The sequence below is a fragment of the Sordaria macrospora genome, chromosome 3 (assembly GCF_033870435.1).
Source record: "Sordaria macrospora chromosome 3, complete sequence".
Taxonomy (NCBI): Eukaryota; Fungi; Ascomycota; class Sordariomycetes; order Sordariales; family Sordariaceae; genus Sordaria; species Sordaria macrospora.
In genome coordinates, this window is record NC_089373.1 from 18025 (window position 1) to 40550 (window position 22526).

General features: G+C 50.6%; 9 protein-coding genes across 9 annotated transcripts; 4 read left to right on the forward strand and 5 right to left on the reverse strand.

Annotated features, from left to right (window-relative positions):
• Nucleotides 1-812: 812 nt before the first annotated feature.
• SMAC4_09605 (uncharacterized protein) lies at nt 813-7044 on the reverse strand (the record flags this gene model as incomplete). The annotated part of the gene is made up of 14 exons (XM_066090985.1): nt 813-2120; nt 2230-2494; nt 2571-2663; nt 2765-3097; nt 3161-3731; nt 3793-4190; nt 4349-4626; nt 4779-4880; nt 4930-4948; nt 5041-5570; nt 5649-5998; nt 6098-6210; nt 6267-6725; nt 6872-7044. The coding sequence occupies 14 exons, from the start codon at nt 7042-7044 to the stop codon at nt 813-815; spliced, it is 4992 nt and encodes a 1663-aa protein (XP_065946328.1).
• A 2310-nt stretch (nt 7045-9354) lies between these two features.
• On the forward strand, nt 9355-9864 carry SMAC4_13411 (uncharacterized protein; the record flags this gene model as incomplete). Its single annotated transcript, XM_066091392.1, has 1 exon — nt 9355-9864. One exon carries the CDS (start codon nt 9355-9357, stop codon nt 9862-9864), a length of 510 nt encoding a protein of 169 aa, XP_065946329.1.
• A 599-nt stretch (nt 9865-10463) lies between these two features.
• SMAC4_13412 (uncharacterized protein) lies at nt 10464-12581 on the forward strand (the record flags this gene model as incomplete). Its single annotated transcript, XM_066091393.1, has 1 exon — nt 10464-12581. One exon carries the CDS (start codon nt 10464-10466, stop codon nt 12579-12581), a length of 2118 nt encoding a protein of 705 aa, XP_065946330.1.
• A 95-nt stretch (nt 12582-12676) lies between these two features.
• Nucleotides 12677-13957, forward strand: SMAC4_13413 (uncharacterized protein; the record flags this gene model as incomplete). The annotated part of the gene is made up of 1 exon (XM_066091394.1): nt 12677-13957. The coding sequence occupies one exon, from the start codon at nt 12677-12679 to the stop codon at nt 13955-13957; it is 1281 nt and encodes a 426-aa protein (XP_065946331.1).
• A 576-nt stretch (nt 13958-14533) lies between these two features.
• SMAC4_09606 (uncharacterized protein) lies at nt 14534-16579 on the forward strand. Its single transcript, XM_066090986.1, has 3 exons — nt 14534-15298; nt 15370-15487; nt 15570-16579. Exons 1-3 carry the CDS (start codon nt 14734-14736, stop codon nt 16477-16479), a joined length of 1593 nt encoding a protein of 530 aa, XP_065946332.1. The 5' UTR covers nt 14534-14733; the 3' UTR covers nt 16480-16579.
• Nucleotides 16580-16619: 40 nt separating this feature from the next.
• On the reverse strand, nt 16620-17984 carry SMAC4_13414 (uncharacterized protein). Its single transcript, XM_066091395.1, has 2 exons — nt 17290-17984; nt 16620-17199 (listed from the first exon to the last, which is right to left on the reverse strand). Exons 1-2 carry the CDS (start codon nt 17882-17884, stop codon nt 16820-16822), a joined length of 975 nt encoding a protein of 324 aa, XP_065946333.1. The 5' UTR covers nt 17885-17984; the 3' UTR covers nt 16620-16819.
• Nucleotides 17985-18418: 434 nt separating this feature from the next.
• On the reverse strand, nt 18419-18946 carry SMAC4_13415 (uncharacterized protein; the record flags this gene model as incomplete). Its single annotated transcript, XM_066091396.1, has 1 exon — nt 18419-18946. The coding sequence occupies one exon, from the start codon at nt 18944-18946 to the stop codon at nt 18419-18421; it is 528 nt and encodes a 175-aa protein (XP_065946334.1).
• Nucleotides 18947-20307: 1361 nt separating this feature from the next.
• Nucleotides 20308-20730, reverse strand: SMAC4_13416 (uncharacterized protein; the record flags this gene model as incomplete). The annotated part of the gene is made up of 1 exon (XM_066091397.1): nt 20308-20730. The coding sequence occupies one exon, from the start codon at nt 20728-20730 to the stop codon at nt 20308-20310; it is 423 nt and encodes a 140-aa protein (XP_065946335.1).
• Nucleotides 20731-21008: 278 nt separating this feature from the next.
• Nucleotides 21009-21278, reverse strand: SMAC4_13417 (uncharacterized protein; the record flags this gene model as incomplete). The annotated part of the gene is made up of 1 exon (XM_066091398.1): nt 21009-21278. One exon carries the CDS (start codon nt 21276-21278, stop codon nt 21009-21011), a length of 270 nt encoding a protein of 89 aa, XP_065946336.1.
• Between the last annotated feature and the right edge of the window lie 1248 nt (nt 21279-22526).

Consider the following 22526-nt stretch of genomic DNA (forward strand, 5'->3'; position numbering starts at 1 on the left):
TTATGAATATGGATGTGTTGATGATTTGGTATGATTGGGACGAACCACTTTTCTTCTTTTGTGTTTCCATCCCCATGCTTTTTTCTCTGCTTCCTCCTATCGTCGACCGCCAAGATGTGTTACATGGTGGCCTTCGACTGGAACATGCCAACATCACATGTCTCCAAACCCTCAACAAGAAGTTGCCGGGTATGGACATGGGAATTGTGAGAGTCCGCTGGGGATTTGTCGTCGAGAAGCTATGATGCCTGTTATGCCGTGGGTTAAGTCAGTTCCGGCCCCGGGCTCCGACTTCCGACAGGCCACCGACATCAGAACAAGCTTTGATGTGCTAGCGCCAAGCTCCTGCCTACTTGAGGTTGCAAACCGCATGGGTGTCCAGTCTGTTGGTTCTGTTGGTTCGCAACCGAAATGGATTCATGTATCTTCTAGTATTCCACGCGAATGAGCGATCGATACCTCTACCAAGTTACCGCCTCGGTGGATTTGCCTGCTTGGGAACACTGCGCTTTCTACAATTATTGAGCGCAACTTCCTCGGCGATTCGTCGTCCTTCAACACCTAGGCCTCAAACCACTCACTCAGCCAGCACAACTACTTTTGGCACTGTTATTTGTGACGACGACCCCATTTTTCGTCTTCATTCCATCCTTCCACTTCAACACGCAACACTTGTCCAACTTGCCCGGGATGAATAACGTGAGAAAATGGCGTTTTATTATACCAGACGACGAAAGGCTGATGTTAAATGTCTATGGAGTACAAGGTCTGTTGCTATGTAGATTTGGAGGGATGTGCTAATACATTTAGTTTTACCCTTGGCATACAACATTCTTGTCATTTAGCCCACAGAACCGACGGTTAGGGTCAACCCTCCACTTATAACAATTATTCTCCACTAAACCTCCTTGCTTCCCATTGACTCCATTACAGTCACAACTATCCGTTGGCACTGCCAAGTACCTTTGGCATAAGCTTTTGGAGTAGTTGAACTTGCACTTGTCTTTTATCCTCAGCGACACGGCGATAGCAACGTAGCCAATGCCACCGTTATACTCAAAAGGATACTCTTTCTCGAAGTTGAATCCCGTTATAAGGTCCATGCGGGCAATGTCGTCGCAGAATCTGGACGTGGCGTTGCGCATCCGAGCCCCCTCAGTCTGTTCACCCTTGAGGCATTTTTTCGAGTTCAACCGCGGGTCGCCTGTCTGGTAGACAGGGGCGGGAATAGGCACGGCTACCGTCGGACTGATCTTGGTGGTTGTTGGCTTGGGAGGAGTGGAAGATGTGGACTTTTGTTCGGGACAGAGGGTTCGCAGTTCCGCGGCATTCTCGTTGTAGAAGTCATCGCCGCCTGGATCTCCTACAGTATCCCCGAACCATGGCTTGGGGACACAGTTGAAGTCTAGGAAATCACATTCATCCACCGTTGGGTATTCGGGCCAACCCCAAACTGCTCGGACAGCTTTTTTGGGCCAGCTTCCGGAAAGTGGCGTTGCCGCAGGCTTGGGAAAGGTACCAGTGGCAGATGTTGTGGATATCTCCCCGTCGTCACCCCTGTAAAGAACAGCAGGCCAGAAAGGTGTTGTTGCCGGAACGGGCCATATCTCCACGCCAGCATCACGCTTGTTGTTGTTGTTGTTGTTGACGGCACCGGCATCCCGAGTTATTGTTACCGGCTCAAGCACCCATTCCGTAATGGTCAAGGGCGCCTGGGTGATGGTGCTCGTCCAGGTTCCTTGGCTGACGGTAATCAGCGGATAGTGGACAGTGCTGGTTGCACCTTTCCATGGTGGCAACTTGACATTGCACGGAGGAGAGCAAGTGAATTTTGGCTCATCCATGTCCCAGATCGCGGGGTCGATCCAAAGAGCTTCATCAAATCTGGTGGTGCCGTTACTGCCAACGTCGAGAATGCTAACTTGGGACCAACTGGGGTGCGTGTCAACGTTGAGGTTGTCAATGGCTGGAATGCCTTTGCCGTCCATGACCGCCATGTACTTTGCGCCGATGGTGACAAGATTCTGGAAGCGAACGTTGGCCAAATTGTCTTTAAGAAGCACAAGTGCTTTTTGACATAGCTGCAGATCGATGCAGGTCTGCGCATAGGTCGAGAACCACTGTTGTTTTCAGCGGTCGTTAGTGAAAAATGTAGAAGCAAGGAGCAATTGTGCAAAAGAGAAGATGGTTTGCCACTGTCCCTGGGTTATAGGTAACCACGACACTTACGGTGTAGATGCCTGCACCAGCAACAAAAATGTTTTCCGAACCTGTCATGACCACGGACCAAGATTGATCACAACCATTTAACTCATTTCCGGCCGCACATGTATAATCCGGGTCCCCTGGCAAAAGGCCAACAACAGCAGCGAAAGGTGATGGTGGTGGAGGAGTCGGTTGGAAGTACGGTGATTCGGTCTGCACCATACCAGCGAATATGTTCGCTGCCGAATGGAAATTATACTGATAGAACACTGCGTGCTCTGACGCAGTACTATAAAGCCTACAGTCCAGTAAGAAGTCAGTTTTCCTGGATGTGATGAGACAAGAAGATGGGAAAGCTTCCATACCAGGTGGGCTTTGTACTCTCAATCAAAAAGCCACGGGCAACATAGATGGATGTTTGCACCATGCTATTGTTTGTGCTGACAAGATCCGGGTCACTAGGAGAATCAGACAGGCAATTGTTAGTCCATCGGTAACAAGAGGTGGTACCAGACCTGTACACTTATTCCTGCCTGGGGAACATTGGAGTGCAACTTACTCAATCATGTGGTCAGCTACCCAAAGCCACATGTTTTCGAAGTAACCTGACGCCGAGGACGTAAGGTGCATCATCAGACTAGCGGCCGAGCAGCCTGCATTTACGCCGCTAGTGATGGGAGGACACTCTGCGGGTGTCAACTTCGTCCCGGTCGCACCTCCGATGCGGACGTGGCAGTCCCAGAGCCCGGCGGAACCCTGTGTAGCAGCTTGGATGTTCCATTGGATGACAATAAGACCGGCTGTTGCACCCCGTGTCGTAAATAAGAGGTCTTGCATTTCCACGTTGCCAATGTCTCCAGCATTTCCAACCTTGATCAAGACCTTGGGATTGCTAGAGTTGCGACAGATATGGATCAGTGACGAAAGATGAGAGAGGGTCGAAGCTTTAACGTACCTGGCATCGGAGAAATATGAGCCCGACGCAACTAACTGCGACCATGCTTCACCCACGATCTTGGCTCCAGGAGGGATAGTGATAGTCGAGGTGAGAATGTATGATCCGGCGTCGACGAAAAGGATCTTGCCCAAACTTGCGTAGAGCGCCGCCTGGAATGCCAATGTGTCGTCGGTAGAGCCATCACCTTTACACCCGAGGTCCTTTGTATGCATGAACATGGAAGTTGCTTGGTCCTCGTACTGAGGCTTGGGGCGTTCAAAGTAGTTGCCTTGGGGATCCAAAAGTGTCGAGTGCCTTCGATAGTTTCCAACTTTCCCGCCCATGGAGAAAGAACGAGCAGTCGTCGATCCTTCATAGACAGGTCCAACGACCCATTGGTCAATCACAGGCGAAGGGGCAAGGAGCGTGGCTCCAGTCGTGTCAGCAACAGCAACAGAGACACCTGAGAGAGCAATGTTTTCAAGTGCGATCCCAGTGCTTCCCTTTCCCGGAATTGCTGTTATGGGATTGACGATGACAACAGTCTCGACATTGGTAAATGACGAGTCCATGATCGAGACAGAGCCGACTACAAGCAAAATGCCGGGAATTAGCATGATGAGGCCAGGGGATAAGAAGGGGACACTCACTATTGCCGACGCCACCATCTCCGACGAGCTTGAATCCCGTCTTCACATTATTCATGGTAATGGACTTCCATACCCATCCCCAGTCCCAGATGACTTGGATTCCCACTGTGCATCCATTGAACTTGAGGCGTTGCGCCGTGAACTGCTGCTCGCCGCCTTTGAGACCTATTCCACCTCCGGTAAAAGTGACATCGGAAATGCCTCCACCGCTGCCATTTTCCGCGTAAAGCCCTATCTGGGACGAGCCAGGTGCTGCTCTCAACTCGACGTTCTGAAGACTTGTGGCTTGCGCGACTTGGTAGTGGAGACAGGTAACCAAGGTTCCTGAAGTGACCTTTTGGATGTCTATCACTATGTTTCGAATTTGACGGTAGAAATTGGCGGTGTTGACATAGTATCTGAATGGTGCAGCTAGAGTCAGTCACTCATGTGCATGTGCTCGAATTGGAAACACGGAATAGGGGTGGTTATGAAGAGTGAGAGGGAAGGAAGCATAAAGTAGGCTCTTCTGCATGTGCAACCTGGAGGTAAGAAAGAAAAAGGGATGTCAACATACTGAGGGTCACCGCCATCAATGCCTTTCCCTTCTTCCCCAGTATACTCATCCGTGGACAAGACACCCAGACCAACAAAGCTCGGAGCAGCGACAATGGTTGGCCTGTTGTTAGCATCACCGATAACCTGTGTTCCAAAGGGCAGGGGTATGGTTGAGGATACAAGGTAGGTGCCAGGGGGGAAATATACGATGGCGTTCTTGGTGGTCGACCCATTGCATCCTTTGCCACATCGGGTGCTGTTTGTTCCCATAGCCCTGTTAATGGCTTTTGTGTCATCCTAGTTACGGGAGTTATGAGTCAGTAGGTATTATTACATGCAAACGAACCAGCGGACAGTAAAGGAACACAACAAGGCGAGGTGAGGGGTGGCGGATGTGTGTAGAGGTATGTGGGACGCGATGGACTGCCCTTTCAGCGCGTCGAACCTACCGTAATACCGTCTCCCACAGCTCCATAATTGAGCACATTTCTGAAGATAGCCTGCACTTCTTGGTTAGGGAATGAACTACGTTGGAGATCCGGACGGTCAATCTGGAGTGCATGGACAACTCACGTAAGTGGGTTCATCTCCCCAAGGTACTGTGCCTTTGCGATCGAGACTGCGAGGTTGAGACGGATGTTAGTAAATCCGTTTTCTGCATCCTTGAATGGAGTTGATGGTACTACGGTTCCATCAGAAAGAAAGACATACCCTTGCATCCAATATGTCCCGGTGCTTGCTGTAGCCGCACGCTTCGTGACATTCTTCCATCCACCCACCGAATCGGCCTCAGCCACAAGGGCTGCGGCTGCCGCAATCTCATCCGTGATATCCAAAAGCGGCGGTACCTCTACATCCTGTTTGATGGATGCAATCCTTTGCTCACCTGGACCGTGACCTCCACCCACAACAGTTCCGGGCTTCAAGCCATAGTTGTTGCGGAGCGGATGAGCCACACGTGCCTTGTTCAGTCTCGCCGAGTCGGCAAGCGCCTTTTTCACAATATTTCGCGCAACCTGAAGCTCTTTGGCTGTCGATCGTTTGAGCAGTGGTGTAACGTGATGCTCAGGAACATTCCGACGCCGAGGAGCGATTTTTTGTGGTAGCGTCCTGGGAAGCGTCACGTTTTGATCCCGTGTTGCTTGTTCTCTGGTCACTGCAGGCTCTTGGCCCCAGCTTGTGAAGCTTTTCACACTCGACATGCCAGGCATCGTTTGACCTAACAGATCAGATTCGGCAACCTAGAGGTATTAACAGTCAGTTGACTCGTGTTGACGGCTGAATCAAGTGGACATGGATCGTGTCGCCGGTCAACTTACCTCTACATGACTCAGATTGGCCCGCACCACATATTCGTACGCCATGCCCGCCTGGAGGTGCTCGTCACGCTCGGCAGGCGTGAAGGATCGGCGAAAAAGAGAGGTGTGGTTGGCTTCTAGTGAGCGTTTCGCCTGATTCACCAACCTGGTATAGGTTTGAGTCTGAGTAGGCGTGCCATAATCCTTGTAAGTGAAGATGCGGGCAGCTATTCCATCAGCTCCTCCATTTTCGGGTCGGAATTTAAACAGGAAGATTGCTCTCTTCACGTTGTTCTCATAGGCAGCAAGCTGCAAGGCTGTGGCTAAACGTTTGAACTCATTTCGAAGTAGTCCGTGAGCCGTTGCCTGCCCTACCAATCGGGGATGTCAGCAACAGGTTGAAGTATTCTAGAGGTATGTGGTAGGAAAGTTTTGAGGTGAATAAGCGAAAAGGTAGAAATAGGTCTTACAATCTTGTTCCGCTTTAATGATTTGCTTCACACCTTGGTTCCCATTACATGAAATCGCGGCACACCGGGTTTCGGCAGGGTTGTTGTACGAGGCGCCACTGCCACCCTCAACCCTATAGGAAAGTGTCAGAATCACTGGTCTTGAAGAGCAGGAGGAAGTTGTACATACCATGTAGCCGGTGGAAACTCATCACAACTATATTTAATTTTGCTGTAAGAGATCACATTTCCGTTTGCATCTTTCTTGTTTGCGAGTTCGTTCTTAACTGTGTTTGGCTCTTTTGCAGTTGTGAACCACTCGCCATCATTTCGCCAAGGCTTCTTTTGATCAGTTTCCGGACAGGAATGAGTATCTTTCCAAGACCTGGGACATGACTGGTCGCGGCGAGCATCCTGGTGAGATGACGGCTGTTGAGGCCCCTTCTCCCATTGACCTGTATCAAAATCGAAGCCGTACACATCATTTGGAAGACCGCTGACGGGATGTAGGTTTTGCCCTCGTGGTGTGGCCGCAAAGTTTTCGGCATTCTTGCATATCTCCACCATGTAGTGACAGTTGTAGATCAGGACCACCGTGTAGGGTTGAGTGTTAACAACATCGAAAAATGGTACCCTTAAAATCGGCCGGCTGTGCAAGTAACCATGAGGTTAGCAATGGCAAACATCCAACACATAAATCAGCCGCCAGAGCATGAGAATCCGAGGAGCCTTGCTTCGTTGAAGTTCGCAATCTGGACAAGTCTGAAAAAAATAGAGGTGAAGGGGTTAACTGACTAAAAATAATGTCCAGGCTTGGTGGTATCCGGAGTGTAGTCTTGGAGGTACTGAGCCACTGCCACTTGGGGAGAGAATATACAAAAAATCTGCGCAAAAAGCGCGAGAAGCTGCAAGACGGCCATCTCCTGAGTGTGGCCCAATCTGTAACAACAAGATAAAAGAACTGGCATAAACAAAGCTTGAACTTCTCAGGTAACAGCACCTAGAGGTAGGCATGGATTATACTTGAGCAACTCGACATGTACCAAAACTACCTCTAGGTTTCTGAGTGTGTCTTTACTAATCACTAGATCCACCAATGCTCTTCAGCTTGGCTAGGTAGAGACAGATTGACCAAACATCTCGTATGGGAGAGAAAGCGGCCTGGGCTGTATGAGGAAGGTGTGTTCAGCACCACTCGGTGAGGTATGACTCGGGGAACACTCGCGGAGTTTGCGACCCTTGGAATGAAGATTTCGGTTCCATTTTCCGCTTCTCATGTTAATCACCCCATGAGCCCGGACAAGCGTCATTAGCCTGAGGACTGGCGAGAGTCTGGATTGTTCTTGCTGCGAATGACTGTAACATCCGCCGGACTCGACCACATTTTGAGCACTGGCCGAGAACAAGACGAGATGTAGGTAAGTATCCTAGATGCTTGTCAACCATGTGAACTCTGCGAAAGGTAAGTACAGTAGTTACTCGCCACCGCTGTACTTGCGACGGGTGCCTAGGTAAGATTAAACAATACCACTGTTCCCCATCTGAAGCACGTTCTTCCACCGAGCAGCCGCGGCCGTGCCGGTCAACGTCCCACATGGGTCGTCTCTGAAAGAGAAGCGCATGGAAACATATGGGATAAGGAGTACGGTGGATGGGCATTGGCGAAGTCCACCACCACTGCACTTCTAGGGCTGTTGTTTTTGAATAGTATCTAATTGTGTTGCCGTTGCTCTTTGTCTTGGACTCGTGGTTCGCCGTCAATGTTGTTATTCGATTCGTCCATGTGTAGAATGGAGAGTGTTGCATAGCCTAGAGATAACTGAAGCTTAAGATTAAAAGATATGGTACTTTGGTACCTACCTTGGGAGATGGCCATGCAAATATTCATGATGGCAAGGATGGAAAGGTTCATGTTGGTGGTGATGGGGACTGGATGCAACTTTTCAAATGACTTTACGCGGGAAACGGACCCCTATGTAGACTTTCAGCATTGTGTACTGTGTGCGCTGCAGAAGGAAATTGAGATCCAGGATGAGAATGGAGTGCAGCTGCGGGTGCTTGCTATTATGAATGAAGAAAAAAATGGGAAGCGATCATGTTATTCAGATTCCGTCCCTAGGTCTAGAACGTGAGGTTGCAGAAGAAATTAATCCCTGGAGGTTGCAAGCTAAGAAAAAAGAGGCGCCGACCAAGCTTTTAACCCCCTATGGTACAGCGGTCAAGACCGGTACAATTGTTGGAGGCACGTGCACGGGTGCCATTCACGCACACCACGCCACGCACGGCCTCTCTTCCTGGCATTTTAGCCCTCCAGACCTCTCCACAGATTCTTTCTCCTTCTAGCAACAAAAATACAACCATCAACTGCTTCATTTTCGTTGCCTTGTGCGTCGCACAGGTTATGAGCCCTCTGAAGCTATCGCAATCAATCAATCCAACGTCGTAGAGGCCTACTGGGTTATCCCCGGGAGTCAACCTCCTCGTCACTTACTCGCAAACGATCTTCGTGTCGTACGCGATCTTCAAGTCGACCGTCGAGTCGTCAACCGACCTTCGAGTCGTCAACCGACCTTCGAGTCGTCAACCGACCTTCGAGTCGTCAACCGACCTTCGAGTCGTCAACCGACCTTCGAGTCGTCAACCCATCACAAGCAACTCTTTGATCCATGCGGATCATTCGAGGACCTTCCAATCCTTCCGACAATACCTTCACCCCTCTACTCTTTGTCTCAACCAACAAGATGGCACCAACCGTCGACACTGGCTCGCTTGTCGTGCTTCGCGGCGAGAACAACATCGACAACTGGGAACGTGCTTTGCGTATCGAACTCGAGTTCGCTGACGTCGACGACTACGTCTACAAGACCATCATTGAACCCGACAAAGACGCCAAACCCGTTGAGCACAAGGCCTGGAAGATTGGTCGCGTTCACGCGCTCAAGATCATCAACACTACCCTCAAGGATGACAAGGTCTTGACTACCCTTCGCATCAACGGTTGGGACCAGACCAACAGGGACCCCAAGTATCTTTTTGACCTCATCAAGACCACGATTGGTAAAGTGACCAACGAGGCACGTAGCGAAATCCTTGAGCAGTACCAAGGACTTCGTCGCTCTGGCTTTGACACCATGGCGAACTTTCTCAACCAGTATGAACTCGCCCGTAGACGAGTTGCTGACAGTGGCCTGGTCATCGACAACACTGTTGAGTGTCTCAACCTCTACAACATGGTCAAGCGCGAATATCCCACTGATGCCAAGTTGTGGGCCAACGACATGACCAAGAACACCCTCACTACCAACAAGCTGTTGGCTCAATTGTCTACCCTTAGCAACACTGAGTCTCGCCAGACTAACCTGACTATCCAAGTCAAGACCACTAGCACCAAGACAGACAACAAGACTGACAGCAACAAATCCGGCACCAACACCGGTAACAACAACGACACTAGCACTTCTAGCAAAGGTAAGGGCAAGGGGAAGCTCATCTGCTCTGTCTGCAACAACAACATCCAGAAGGACTACATCCACTGCGTTTGTGGCCGTCACCGCTCGACCAAGATCACTACCTGTTGGTGGTGTGAACCGGACAAAGCACCCGACACATGGCCCAACAAGGCAGAAGCTCGTAAGCACAACACTGGCACCACTGCCGCGTTGGGCAACACCAACACTACCTTGGCCAACCCCGCTACCTCTAGCTCGGCTTTGCTATTTAACGGCGCCAACTTTGGTGACGGTAACTTCAACCTTGCTTCCCTTGGTGGCAATCTGGGTTTTCACTAGAGCCCGTAGCGAAATCCATCCGTAAAGTTACCTCTAGCGTTGAATCGAATCATTCAAATTACCTAAACTCGTATCAACTGCAGTACTCGAACCGTGATTTCACTAAAGACCAACAGGCTCTCAAGGCATTACAAAGCACAGACAACACAATCAAGAATCTAGTTATCTACGACTCTGGTTGTGGTTCTTGTATTTTCAACCACCAGAAATGGTTCACAGAGCTATACCCACTGGCTCACCCATCAGAACACACCATTGGCAACGGCACTACCACCTACGCCTACCACATTGGCACTGTCGAACTAACGATGCCAACAACAACGAACGTTAATATCAGGATTCGAATCCCTGATGTTATCTTTGATCCATCCACACCAGCCAACCTTTTGTCGACTCAGGCATTCCTCAAGAACGCTATGGAGTGGAACATGAAGACAAACCAGATATCATTATCTGGTGGGAAGGCACACATTCAATGTAGCTTCATCAACGATCTGGTGGCGCTACCGGTCTTTCAACCAGACAACTTCGATCAGACAATCATCACGCCACGGCATATGATGCTTGCCTCTATCAACTACATAACAATGCACAAGAGGATGATGCACGCAGGCAGAGATCAGGTTCTCAAAACCTGTGAACAAGCGGGCATTAAACTCAGCAACGTCAACGACCACACCTGTGAAGCGTGCTTACGCGCCAAAGCAACCGACTACATTCCCAAGGGCACTCACCCAGTCACGACGACCCCGCTACAGTTCATACGAGTCGACGTGATCTCACACAACAAACCAGGACATATGGGAGCCCGCTATGCGGTACATTTCATTTGCGATGTCTCTGGATATCACTGGGTAAAGTTCTGTGCCAACAAGGGAGATGCCTATGTTATCGTAACTCAATTCAAGAAATGGATTGAACTCCAGACTGGACTCAAGATCAAGATCATTAGCCTCGATGGGGGCCCTGAATTTGGCTTCAATACAATAGAGTTCCAGAAGAGTAAGCTGGTGGAGTGGGCTCGCACTGAGGGAGTTCAACTCTACAAAACTCCAGCACACACACCATGGATGAACGGCAAGACAGAACGAGCTGGCCATACCATCATGACAAGAGCTAGGGCATTAATGCTCGACTTGGGTATACCAGAACACCTCTGGCCACTCGTGGTCCAGGCGGTTGTAATGGTGCTCAATATTACACCAACAAAGTCTAACCCTGACAACAAGACTCCCCATGAGATATTCACACGGGCCATCCCTGGATTTCCAGCGGATCAAATTAAACCCCGCCTTGATCATCTCCGGTCCTTCTTTTGCACAGCATATTACTTCATCAAGCCAGAGAGACGAACCAAGGGAGACAAATTTCAGGAACGAGCTCGTCGTGGCAAGTTCTTGGGATATGATGACAACTACGGCAAGATCTGCTGGATCTGGGATCCAGAAACTGGTGCAATCATTCGTGCCAGCGCAGTCAAGTTCATTGAGGACGACGACAAACCAAAAGATCCAGCGATTGAGGCCATTCCTCATGGAGTATTCTTCTCAGATCAGTCGATTGAAGAAATCAAAGAAGTGGTAGACAGCGGCGTGACCGTCTGGGTCACTGCAACTGTTCCATACCAGCGATCCCCAGCTGAGTTCCTGAATCAACAAAACCCTAATCAGACTGCTAATAATGACAAAGATCAGCAGAAGAAGGTGTCCTTTACACCTTTTTACCCCAACCCCAACTACCCGACTCCGGAAGCCACACCAGCTCCTGAGAATACTCCAAGGTCACCGACTCCTTCCCCACCCTCATCATCACCTCCACCGATAGACACCGTTCCCCTCGAACCGACTCAACACCAGGACGAGCCGATGCGATCAATAGAGCAAGAGGAGGAAACCCAACATGGTGATCTGGTCGACCTGGAGGATCTTGATGAGGAGGCTCCCATTCCACCCCATAAGTTTCCAGACCAGGAAGCTGAGGAGATGACGACGACACCCAACAGTCCGACAACTGAAGTCAGCGATCTACCTCCTCCCCAACCGCCACCGGCCATACAGTTTTCAGTCACACCCAAACCCCCACCACGGCCACCCAACTCCCCGGCAACAGCCATACCTTTCAAGATCAACCGACAGGTCACTGGCACGCCAAGGGTATCAGAACCAGATATCTCGAGTCTAACTCTGGACTCTCCGACCCCAGCAATAAGGCAACAACCACAAACCCAGCAGACTACAGAGGAAAGCCAACCTTCTGAGGAAGCAGACTCGTCAGCAACCTCAGAGGTACGTGAAGGCAGACCTCGTAGATCCGCCGCGGTTAAACCACCTAATTTCAAATATGGTAGACAGTCCGTTGTTGACAGCAACAACAACGTCGTTGAACGTAATGTTAAGTTATTCCACGGCACGGCTGAGGCCAGACACGTCACACGACCACCCCAATACTGTCTCACTGCTATGAAGGCTATCCATGATCTTCAAGCTGATGCCAACAATCGTTCTATCCCCAAGAACTACTGGCAGGCAATGAAACTCCATAACTACAAGACTTACTGGTTCCCAGCAATGGAGAAGCAGGTCAAAGCACTTGAAGACCAAGGTGTTTATCGCTTGGTTGAAAGAATCCCAGACATGGAAGTCTTACCCGGAAAATGGGTCTATGCCAGAAATATAAAATCGACAACAAAGAGTACCTTGCACGAGCCAGATGGGTAGTGTGTGGTAACTACGAGAACAACGACAACTGGGCAGTACAAGACATCTATGCCGCCGTAGCCAATATGGTCAGGGTGCGACTATTCCTGGCCATTATGGCCACCCACGACCTGGACTGTGAACAATTTGATGTCAGCACCGCGTTCTTGAACGCCCTCATTCCCAACGATTGCAAATACTATGTCGAACAACCGACTGGACTTGAGAAGGGACCCCGCAACAAGCTGGTCTGCTTGCTGATCAGGGCTCTTTACGGCCTTCGCCGTAGTCCTCTTTATTGGTTTGAGACAGTATTACCCATATTCAAGAAACTGGGCTTCTTCCCCATCGGTGGAGACACGTGTCTGCTGATTAACAAAGGATTGAGCGCCTTGCTCATCCTTTACGTTGACGACTTCCTCATTGCAGCACCCAGTAAGAAGATCATCAACGACATCCACCTTCAACTACAAGAACACTTCACGATCAAGCATATGGGATTGGTGCGCACCTTCCTGGGCCTTGACATTGTCAGAAACAGAGACGAGCACACCGTGTTCATATCCCAAGAACGCTACACCCGATCAATTATCGCCAAGTTCAATCCCTCCAATAAACCTCTACACCCGGTCAAGACTCCCTGGCCCCCGGACTTCAAGATCCATGGGGGTGAACCAATTCCAGGCGAGCCAAAGCCATATATCAAGCGCACCGGTTCTTTGAACTGGGTATCACTGGGCACACGACCAGACATCACCTACACCGTCGGCAAGCTAGCCGAAGGCAATGCCAAACCGACAGACAAGCATATCACCGTCATGAAACATCTATGGCGATACCTGACTGGTCTTCCCGACTTGGGAATAATGTTGGGAGGAAAGTTCTCGCCGACAACAGATCTGCAATTCAGGGCATATGCAGATGCCTCGTATGCAGATGACATACCGACAAGGCGCAGTACCGCTGGGCATGCTGTGTTCTTTACATCGGGACCCATCCTGTGGAAGTCAAAGAAGCAGGATCTTGTCACCACCAGCACTACAGAGGCCGAGTTCGTCAACCTCGTGCCAACTGCAAAATCCCTGGAATGGACTGGCAGTATGCTCAATGATCTGGGCATTGTTGATGTCACAGACAACACCAGAAGGATCCTGTACACCGACAGCTCGAATGCCAGGGACAGAGCCCTGAACAAGAACATCCCCGCTCGTAACCGCTATATCGACATTCGGTATAAATGGCTCATTGAGCAAGTGGAACGCAAGGCCATTGAGGTTATCCATATCTCCGGAGAAGAGATGCCTGCAGACGGTCTAACCAAGCCTCTTAAGGCAGACAAGCATGCAAAGTTTGTCAAATTAATTGGTCTTCATCAGAAGAAGGTGCCTTGGGCTTGAAAGCTTACAACACCACATCATGTATCATATAGTAAACAATGTATCTTAGACATCACGGCCATTAGGGTCTTTCGGTCTATGGGGGGTGTGTTGGAGGCACGTGCACGGGTGCCATTCACGCACACCACGCCACGCACGGCCTCTCTTCCTGGCATTTTAGCCCTCCAGACCTCTCCACAGATTCTTTCTCCTTCTAGCAACAAAAATACAACCATCAACTGCTTCATTTTCGTTGCCTTGTGCGTCGCACAACAATCCAGTCAGGTCCCCACTTGCCCCACTACGCGATGCCGCGGGCGGCACGGACTCACGGAGATGCGGACCGCCCGGGAAAGTGCATATGTCAGAAGCTTAACGTTCGGCAAATCCGGCCGACTCGACAAGGCTAACTGACCCTTCATACATAGCTCCTGCCTATTTGAGCTTGTAAGCCGCATCACGATTTTTGCCGCTCTGTTGGTTGGAAGTCGCACTCGCGAAGCTAGCGGGGACGTTTTCGAATCCTATCACATAAAAATTGAAGCAGGATGTCACATTGCCCGGAAATGATTGAGGGAACAACGGACGGGATGAACACAATGGACTTGCCCGAGATAACACAGGTAGGTACGCGTTCTGTTCCACTACGGGAAAACATCAAATTCTCGAGATGGAAGGCACGGCACCGGAGAGGAAGCCTTCTCGCTCGGTGTATTCATGCCAGTGGACAGGCCAATAATCTCCTTCCAAACAATAACTGCCTTGTCGTCGCCGCCCATTCTTGGAGCTGGTTGTCCATGTCGCCCTCGCTCAAACCTTCCACTTCCCACCCGACATCTCATCCACCAAAAAACCAGACTCTTGCCTACCTACCTCTACCTAGAGGTACCTCCAACATGCAGCTACCCCACAGAAGCGCATGGCCCCAGCGCCTTGCTTTCTATCTCGTTGCGCTCTTCTATCTTACAAGCACAGTTTGTGCAAAGGAAAGCGAGTGTCAGCCTATATACTGGGAACCGGGTCAATTTGAGAAACGAGACCTGTCCGACACCAATGCTGCTCTCAATTCTACAACCACTGCAAGTGCCAGTATTTCCAGCTCCCTACCCGCGACGGCAACTTCTTCCTCCGCCGCGCTGGTGCCAGTCACCATCAGCCCCCTCATCAACGAAGACCCCCAGCCGGGTGAGATCAACTGTCGAGATACCGACAGCACAGAGGGCATGGAGATCAACTACTACACGTGCACCGCACTTGCTGCGAGAAATAGGATCAGTGTCGACACATTATTCGGGTTGAATCCAGGGCTGGATCGTGACTGCGGCAACATTGAAGCCGATACCGAGTATTGCGTTCGAGGGTGTAAGTGAAAGACACAAACTTGGGATTGCCGTTTCATCTACAGACTAATGACCTCCGCTTGCATACCGTAGTTATCGAACCCATCAGAGCTTATGACGGTCTCTGCGGTCCTCCTCACAAAAATGCTACTTGTCTCGGCACTGGGCGTCAATGTTGCAATGCACTAACTTGGAGATGCGGCGACTCTGCGTAAGTCCTTGTCAATCATAAACACTACCTTTACTTACCTCCATCTGATAAAGTATAATCTAACGCTATCTCCTAACATCAGAGAAGACTGTGCAGAGGGAACATGCTACGAAGGTGCATGTGTAGGCGATGCTGTCTATAGCACAGACGGTACATGTGGCCGAGACCACGGCTTTAGGTCCTGTACGGGTATATGGGGAGATTGTTGCAATGCAGCTGGGAGATGCGGAACTGGCCCTGACTTTTGCGCATACGGCAAATGCCAGTTGGGGAACTGTGACCGCCAACCAACCTCTTCCACAACCTCATCTTCCACAGCCACCGTTAAAACGAGCAATCCCGTAACCGCCTCAACCTCAAAAGCTTCAACATCAACCGCCACAACTAGTACTACGACCAAGTCATTATCCACAAGCAGCTTGAAGACCACAACCTCTAGTTCCGCTACCAAAACAGGAAGCTCAACCACACCATCCAAATCAAGCACTGCGGCAACTACAACTACCACAAAACCTCCCAGCACTACAATCCCCGGCCTGACCGCTTTGCCTTCGTGTGGCCAAACGTGCTTCAAGAACATGCTTGCCCAATATTCCGCGCTGGGATGTGCCGCTCTAGACAGCTACTGTCTCTGCAACAACGTCAACTTCCAGAACGGCATTCGCGATTGCTCAAACGGAGCCTGTGGAACTGCTGTTGGCAGCACGGTAATCTCTTTCGGAAGCGCATATTGTTCTACAGCTTTTGCTACCCACACTGCCACTACCACCGGCTTGGCTGCTCTGCCCTCTTGCGGTCAGATATGCTTCAACAACATGGTGGCTCAGTATTCTGCTCTTGGTTGCGCTAGTCCCGCGCCGTCTTGTTTGTGCAAGAATGCCAACTTTGGATACGGCCTGAGAGATTGTTCAAATGGCGCATGTGGGACGGCAGTTGCTTCGAGTGTAATTGCGTACGGAAGTTCATATTGTGCGTCTGCAACCGCTATTTAAAGGAAGAGAAGTCACCGTGGTAGTTGGGTAGCGGAAAGGTAGTGGTGTGATGTGGAGGATCAGGAACATTGTGTGATATCCCATTTCTGGACATTGTGAATGCAAAGGATCTCATGTACTTCTACTCCAATCTGCGAACTACCTTCCTGTGGAAGACAAGATTTGAAATTCTGCTATATGGGTTTTACCACCTTCTCCTGCCATTAGCTGCATCGATATCACACACCTCCTAGTGCCCCCTACTCATTTCTTATTGCCCTTGACATTCAGGCTCCTCCTCGGTCAATACCATTTTCCTTTGTCCTTTTTCCGTGTCCTTGTCCTCGTCTTCCACTTCCACTTATCCTTCGATTTTCTTCCCCTTTCCCTCTAACTCAGTTTCCCGTTCCTCTTGTCCTTCGGTTGTCTCCTCCTGTCCCTCGCCTCCAGGGTTAATACGAATACCCATCCCTCCAACGGGCACGTTCACCACATTCACCACATCACCACTACTTCCCAATGAACGCAGCATCGCGTTAGCCGCATCAATGCTACCTTGACTGAGCGGGCAATGGTTGCGGACCCATTCCGTCTTCTCTACCAACCAATGTGCTGGCTCATCGTCGTAAAAAGTTACCATCCACTCGAATTCCGGATGCGATGCGTCGCATTGATCGTACTGTCTGACGCCCCTGGCTTTCAAAACGTCGTCGCGCATACTCATAAGCCAAGTATGGACAGCTGAGGTGACGCATCGTTAGCAAAGATCCAGGACATGACAGGGAGGTGATTGAACGGCCAAGAAGCAAAAGGCAAACACAAAAAACTCACCACAAACATAATCCCCAATTGTGACAAATCCCCCTGCACCTCTTGGCGTAACCTTCAACCTCCTTCCCCACGTGCGCACCGGGCGATCCTCCCCGCAGCACTTGATCAGAAACTCCGTGTCAGAATCTGCTTCCCAGTTATAAGGATCCTCCTCCTTTGGGTCATCTAGCCACGGCCGGATGTCGTCGTCGTCGAGATCGCCGTAGGTCACAAATTCGCCGTGTACTTCGCTGTGCCATTCGTGCGACTCCACCCAGTCCCGTTCCCAGTTGTCGAGGTCTACGGAGGCTACGGTCATCAAGGACGCGGGTGGGTCGGTCATGGGGAGGAGGGCAATGGGGTGGTAGGTGCCGGTGCTGGTGTTTTCGGGGTTTTGGTCGTCGGTTGCATCTGCCGGTTTGAAGAATGGTTCCAGGTGTCCTTCGGCACTGCTGTCGTTGGAAATGACGGAAATTGCCGAGGGAAACGTGCCTTTGAACTCCCAAACCAGTCGATCAACTTCTGGAGAGAGGCTAACATGGGGCGGCAAGTACGGGCTTTCAAGCTCTTTGTACGACTCGCTTGGTTGGGGAGTTGCCTCTGTGGAAGTTTCCATTGGAACCCGAGGGACAGGAAGTTGGTAGCTGGCGCGGAAAGAGATTGCAAATGGAAAAGCACAAGGAGGGAAAGGGAGCAGGTGCATGGGATATAAGTAGGTACCTAACAATAAGCTCAAGAGGGGTGGCTCAAGTAGGCAGGAGCTCAAGGTACCCCTGTCACATTTCCCACTAAGCTTTCGCTACTGCACAATACCCGCCTACACATGCATCGTTCCTGGTCCTAGTCTCTGTGCCGGGTTGCCAGAGATTATGCCACCCGATTCTAACAACTTCCCCCAGATCTCTTTCATTCCTGTTCAATTGCACCTTCAACATCTACGAACACAACGTACTATGCCACCTGTGACAAGGGCAGTATTCTGGGCTTGGAACAGTAGTTCAATTCAGCTGATAAACTACTTTGGTCTCGAAGGCCTTGTTGGTCCTTTCAACCTCTAGAGGAAGGTTGGGCTTTAAGGCCTTCTTATGCCAAAGGGAAACGGTACCTATCTAGTATGTACGGGTCTTTGTCACCTAAGGCTCCAAGGCATCTAGCAATCTGCATACATGTAGGTCTTTCTCGTATGACACCAGGAGTGTGGTGTATGCCCGTTTAACAGTGTGGCATATGCTCGTTTGACAGTGTGGCATATGCCTGTTTGACAGTGTGGCATATGCTCGTTTGACAGTGTGGCATATGTCCGTGTGACACCGAGAACAACAGGGTCCCTTTCCGATCCTGCAAATGGGACCGCCCCACAAATGCCGACCAAAAAGGCCAGCGATACCCGCGGATAGCTCGATCGAAGACTTGCAGCTGCGCTGGCGGCGCTTGCCTTTCCCATGTTGGGCAGAAGGACAAGGACCACATTACACTTCCCCATCCGGCCTGTCGTGTATACGTTTGGGTCTCCATCAACTTTGCCATACTGATCGCCGTCTTCGTCCCATAGTTGATCGATAAGGAGGCATACGGCGTCGAATTCGAGACGGAGCGCGCATATTATCGCAACTTCGAAGTCGCTGCGCGCGTTGGGACGGGTGAGGCTCTGAGGCGGTTGACTTGATGATGCATCCATGGGCTGCTGTGACTGCCTTCTCTTTCATAGGATAATGTTAGAATATTCACCAATGGAATGAACGTCGTTGTGAATCAGTCGGTCTCCAAGAGGGTTACGGTGGACTTGGACAGGATAGTTCACCGTGTAAGGAGATGGGAAGAGACTTTGCGGAGGGAGGAGAGTGAGATTGTTGTTATTTTAACGTCTACTTCCGCCTCCCGTAGGGCATGAGAGAATCAGTCGGTCTCCATGTATGGCTCATTCTCATGCAAGTGTACTGGCCAGTTACGTGGTTTTATAGTTGAGCTAACCATGTTGAGGCGTTCGTCTGACAGCCCTTCTCAAGCTATAATTGGCGGCACAGCGCGGGGTTAAATCCCGTTTCAGGGAAAACGTGCGGCAGCACATCATGGAGTTGGGCTGCGACTGCGTATTGGGCACTTCACGATGGCAAGTCGTGAGGCCTGGTTTTGATGGCTAATATACATTGGGGTGCACCCTCTGCTCACTCCTTTCTCGTCTAAGAACGCATCTTGCGCTTAATCAACGTTGCGATGTCCAATCCATCTTCCTCCTACAACCAAAAGTTTTGGCGCCAAGTGTTAGTATTAACGCTTGGTTTCCCGCAAACCCCTTAACACCATCCAAATCGCCGTTTTCACGGTCGATATCCCAACAATCACAACTACAAAATGTCTACGCCTTCGCCCCTTGGGGCATCCAAAACAATGCCGCCGGTCATTTAGCAGGGCGAACGCACCCTCTACGGCCATGCCACTCAAAGCATTTTGTACATTGGTCTAGTGGGCGGCGTTTCTGGACTTGGCGACTAATGTTGCTGACGTCAAAAAGATGGAAAGGAGAGACAGGCCTTTCAAAGGAGATAAGCCAGGTTGCGTACTGTCACGGCGCTGGCGGACCACTACATCACTAGGCTATCTTCCAAAAGGATACAAGTAACCGAAGCTGGCAATTCGGTCGCTCAAGTGGTCTTATATAGTTGCGATGGCAGTCGAGAGGCACAACTGCAAGGCTCCCATCACACGTACGCCTCGCCAGGATGGTAGTACTGGGAGGGACGGAGGGTAACAGGCTCTTGGCCGGTTTGGACGAAGACCTCGTCCTTGATGGCAGTGGTAGTGTCGACAGGGACCATTATTACGATCCAACCAAGGTTATGTAAGCCAGCTAGATAAATAGATCAATCAGGTCGGATCCGAAGGCCTGAAGGCTTCGGGACCCCGGGTCCTCGAGTCCAGTACACCAGGTCCAAGGAAGAGCAGTATAAAAGAAAGCCTCCAGGCCTTCGTTTATAAGGCTCTTCAGCAAGCAATAGCTATCACAATCTACCAGTACCTTTTGGCTACTACTCCGTTACTCTATTGTTCTATCCCAGCGATAATACTCCTGTGCTTGTAACGGTTCATCACACTACCCCACTCAAAGCGACCAAGAACAGAAGCAGATCCAATATCTTGTCCCCAAGAAAACAGCACCTTCTCAGAACCTTCAACGCTTCGCTGAACCCGGATACACTTGGTAGCTCTCTGTCTCAAGCCAGACGGGACGTGGGCCCTACAGAAGCACCCTCCTCTTGCAACTTCTGCATGCTTATGCCCATAGTAGAAGATGCCGTACAAGCAGAAATTGAAGCCAACTTCTCCCTCCTTTTGAAAGAGGACCCAGCGTTCGATCCTCTCGTCGGTTGCACTTGAGTAGAATTTGATCAGTGCCGGAAGAATCCACTCCGGCAGAACTTCCTCGCAGTCGATGGACTCATATGCTGTATTCGAAATGTCCATCACGGCCTGGTCAAGAGCGGTGCAGTTCCGTCTTTGCTTTTCCCACCTGTCGTCGTTGTCAGAATGGTCATTATCGGAATATTTATCACTCTCCTCCTCTTGCTTAACCCGCTTCCTCGGGACATCCTCGTCGTCATCCCCGTCGAGATCAGCCGTGGACCTGCTGCGCTTAGGGTCATTTGCATCCACCACCTCAGCAACCTTCTCCATCATCTTTCCCTTTGCATCCTCCAGCGCAGACTTCACTGTGCGACTGAGCTGCACAACCTCAGCATGGATCAAGACCTTCTCCTCCTCAACAAGCTGCAGGACCGCAGTCTCGGTATCGCGTATCCTGGCCAGCAGCTTAGTCTCGGTGTCGCTGAGCGCCTTCTCAACGGTAGATAATACAGGGCCGGCGTTTGCGCATTGGCGCAGGTTGAGTTGCTCTGTTGGCTTTGCAATTGGCTCTTCTTGAGCTCTGCTACATCGGACTTGGCGGCTTTGAGTCCTGGGGCAAGGGATTGAAGAAGTAGCCTCATTTCCGAGAGCTCGGAGTTGGACGCCATTTTGGGTGGCATGGTCTACCGGTCGTTTGGGCCCAGTGACGATGGGTCGAGGGTTGGGGGCGCCGGTCGTGGTGATGCCGTGGAGTAGCTCAGCTGGAGGTGATGTTGCAACGCAGCTTGGCGGTTGACGCAGGCCGAAATCCTCCCCTTTTACTTCCTGCTGAGATAGGGAAAGGCGACAAACGGAGGAAGGGTTGGTTAAGGAAGAAAATGGAAGACGAAAAACGGAAACCAGGGCAGACTCCTAAATACCGGGAGGGTGCCGGTGAATGGGCAAGGTCAGGGCACGGACTTCCAACACTTCTACTTCGAATTCTGGCAGCGAAGACGAATGAAAAAAAGAACACCCCAATACAACCGGACGCAGAAGAAGGGAGAAATGGAAATTTCAGAGCAGGTGGTTTTAAGAAGGGAAGTGAATTGAAGGAGGAAGGGGAGTACTACGAGAGGCCCAAAGTTCTCCACAGCAGGCGCTAAGGTCGCATGATCTCAGCACAGCATCTGCAGCACCTTTTGCCTGGGCGGCAAAGGTTAAAATAAGAGCGCAAATATTTGTGCTGGGTATTAGGAAAATACAACGCGGACTCAGAAGAAAAGAAACCAACAAGTGTGTTTTATGAAAGAAATCGGGAAAAAAGCAAGAAAAAAAGACATACAACACCAGGGATTCGCTGGTCGTCACCGACCCAACTACTAGTCTGGCCCTCACTGGCTTATCTATGGGAGAGCGGACGGGATCCCGAGCTTTCCAGTGGGTATGGTCGTATGTGATTACCATGACCTGTCGGAGGCCTTAAGTAGGCATTTCCACGGCCGCTGCAGATGCCGGGTGAAGGAAGGACTCGGTAGGTAGCTGTGACAAGGGCAGAATATGGGCTTGGAACAGTGGCTCAATTCAGCTGATAATTAACTTTGGTCTCGAAGGCCTTGTTGATCCTTTCAACCCTCAAGACAAGGGCTGAGTTCCCAGGCCGTGTGATGGCAGCCTTACAGTTGTGCCTCTGGACTGCTATCACAACTACATAAAACCGCTTGAGCGACCGAATTGCCAGCTTCGGAAATACAATACGGACTCAAAAGGAAAGAAACCAACAAGTGTGTTTTATGAAAGAGATCGGGAAAAAAGAAGAAAAAAAGACATACAACACCAGGGATTCGCTGGTCGTCACCGACCCAACTACTAGTCTAGCCCTCACTGGCTTATCTATGGGAGAGCGGACGGGATCCCGAGTTTTCCAGTGGGTATGG

Bases quoted from the DNA above. Each gene is read 5' to 3' on its own strand.
- SMAC4_13414 (XM_066091395.1), bottom strand. From the start codon at position 17,884: ATGGAAACTTCCACAGAGGCAACTCCCCAACCAAGCGAGTCGTACAAA. The intron at 17,200-17,289 runs GTGAGTTTTTTG...GCGTCACCTCAG, and splicing joins AATTGGGGATTATGTTTGTG to CTGTCCATACTTGGCTTATG.
- SMAC4_09606 (XM_066090986.1), top strand. From the start codon at position 14,734: ATGTCGCCCTCGCTCAAACCTTCCACTTCCCACCCGACATCTCATCCA. The intron at 15,299-15,369 runs GTAAGTGAAAGA...TGCATACCGTAG, and splicing joins CGAGTATTGCGTTCGAGGGT to TTATCGAACCCATCAGAGCT. The intron at 15,488-15,569 runs GTAAGTCCTTGT...TCCTAACATCAG, and splicing joins TGGAGATGCGGCGACTCTGC to AGAAGACTGTGCAGAGGGAA.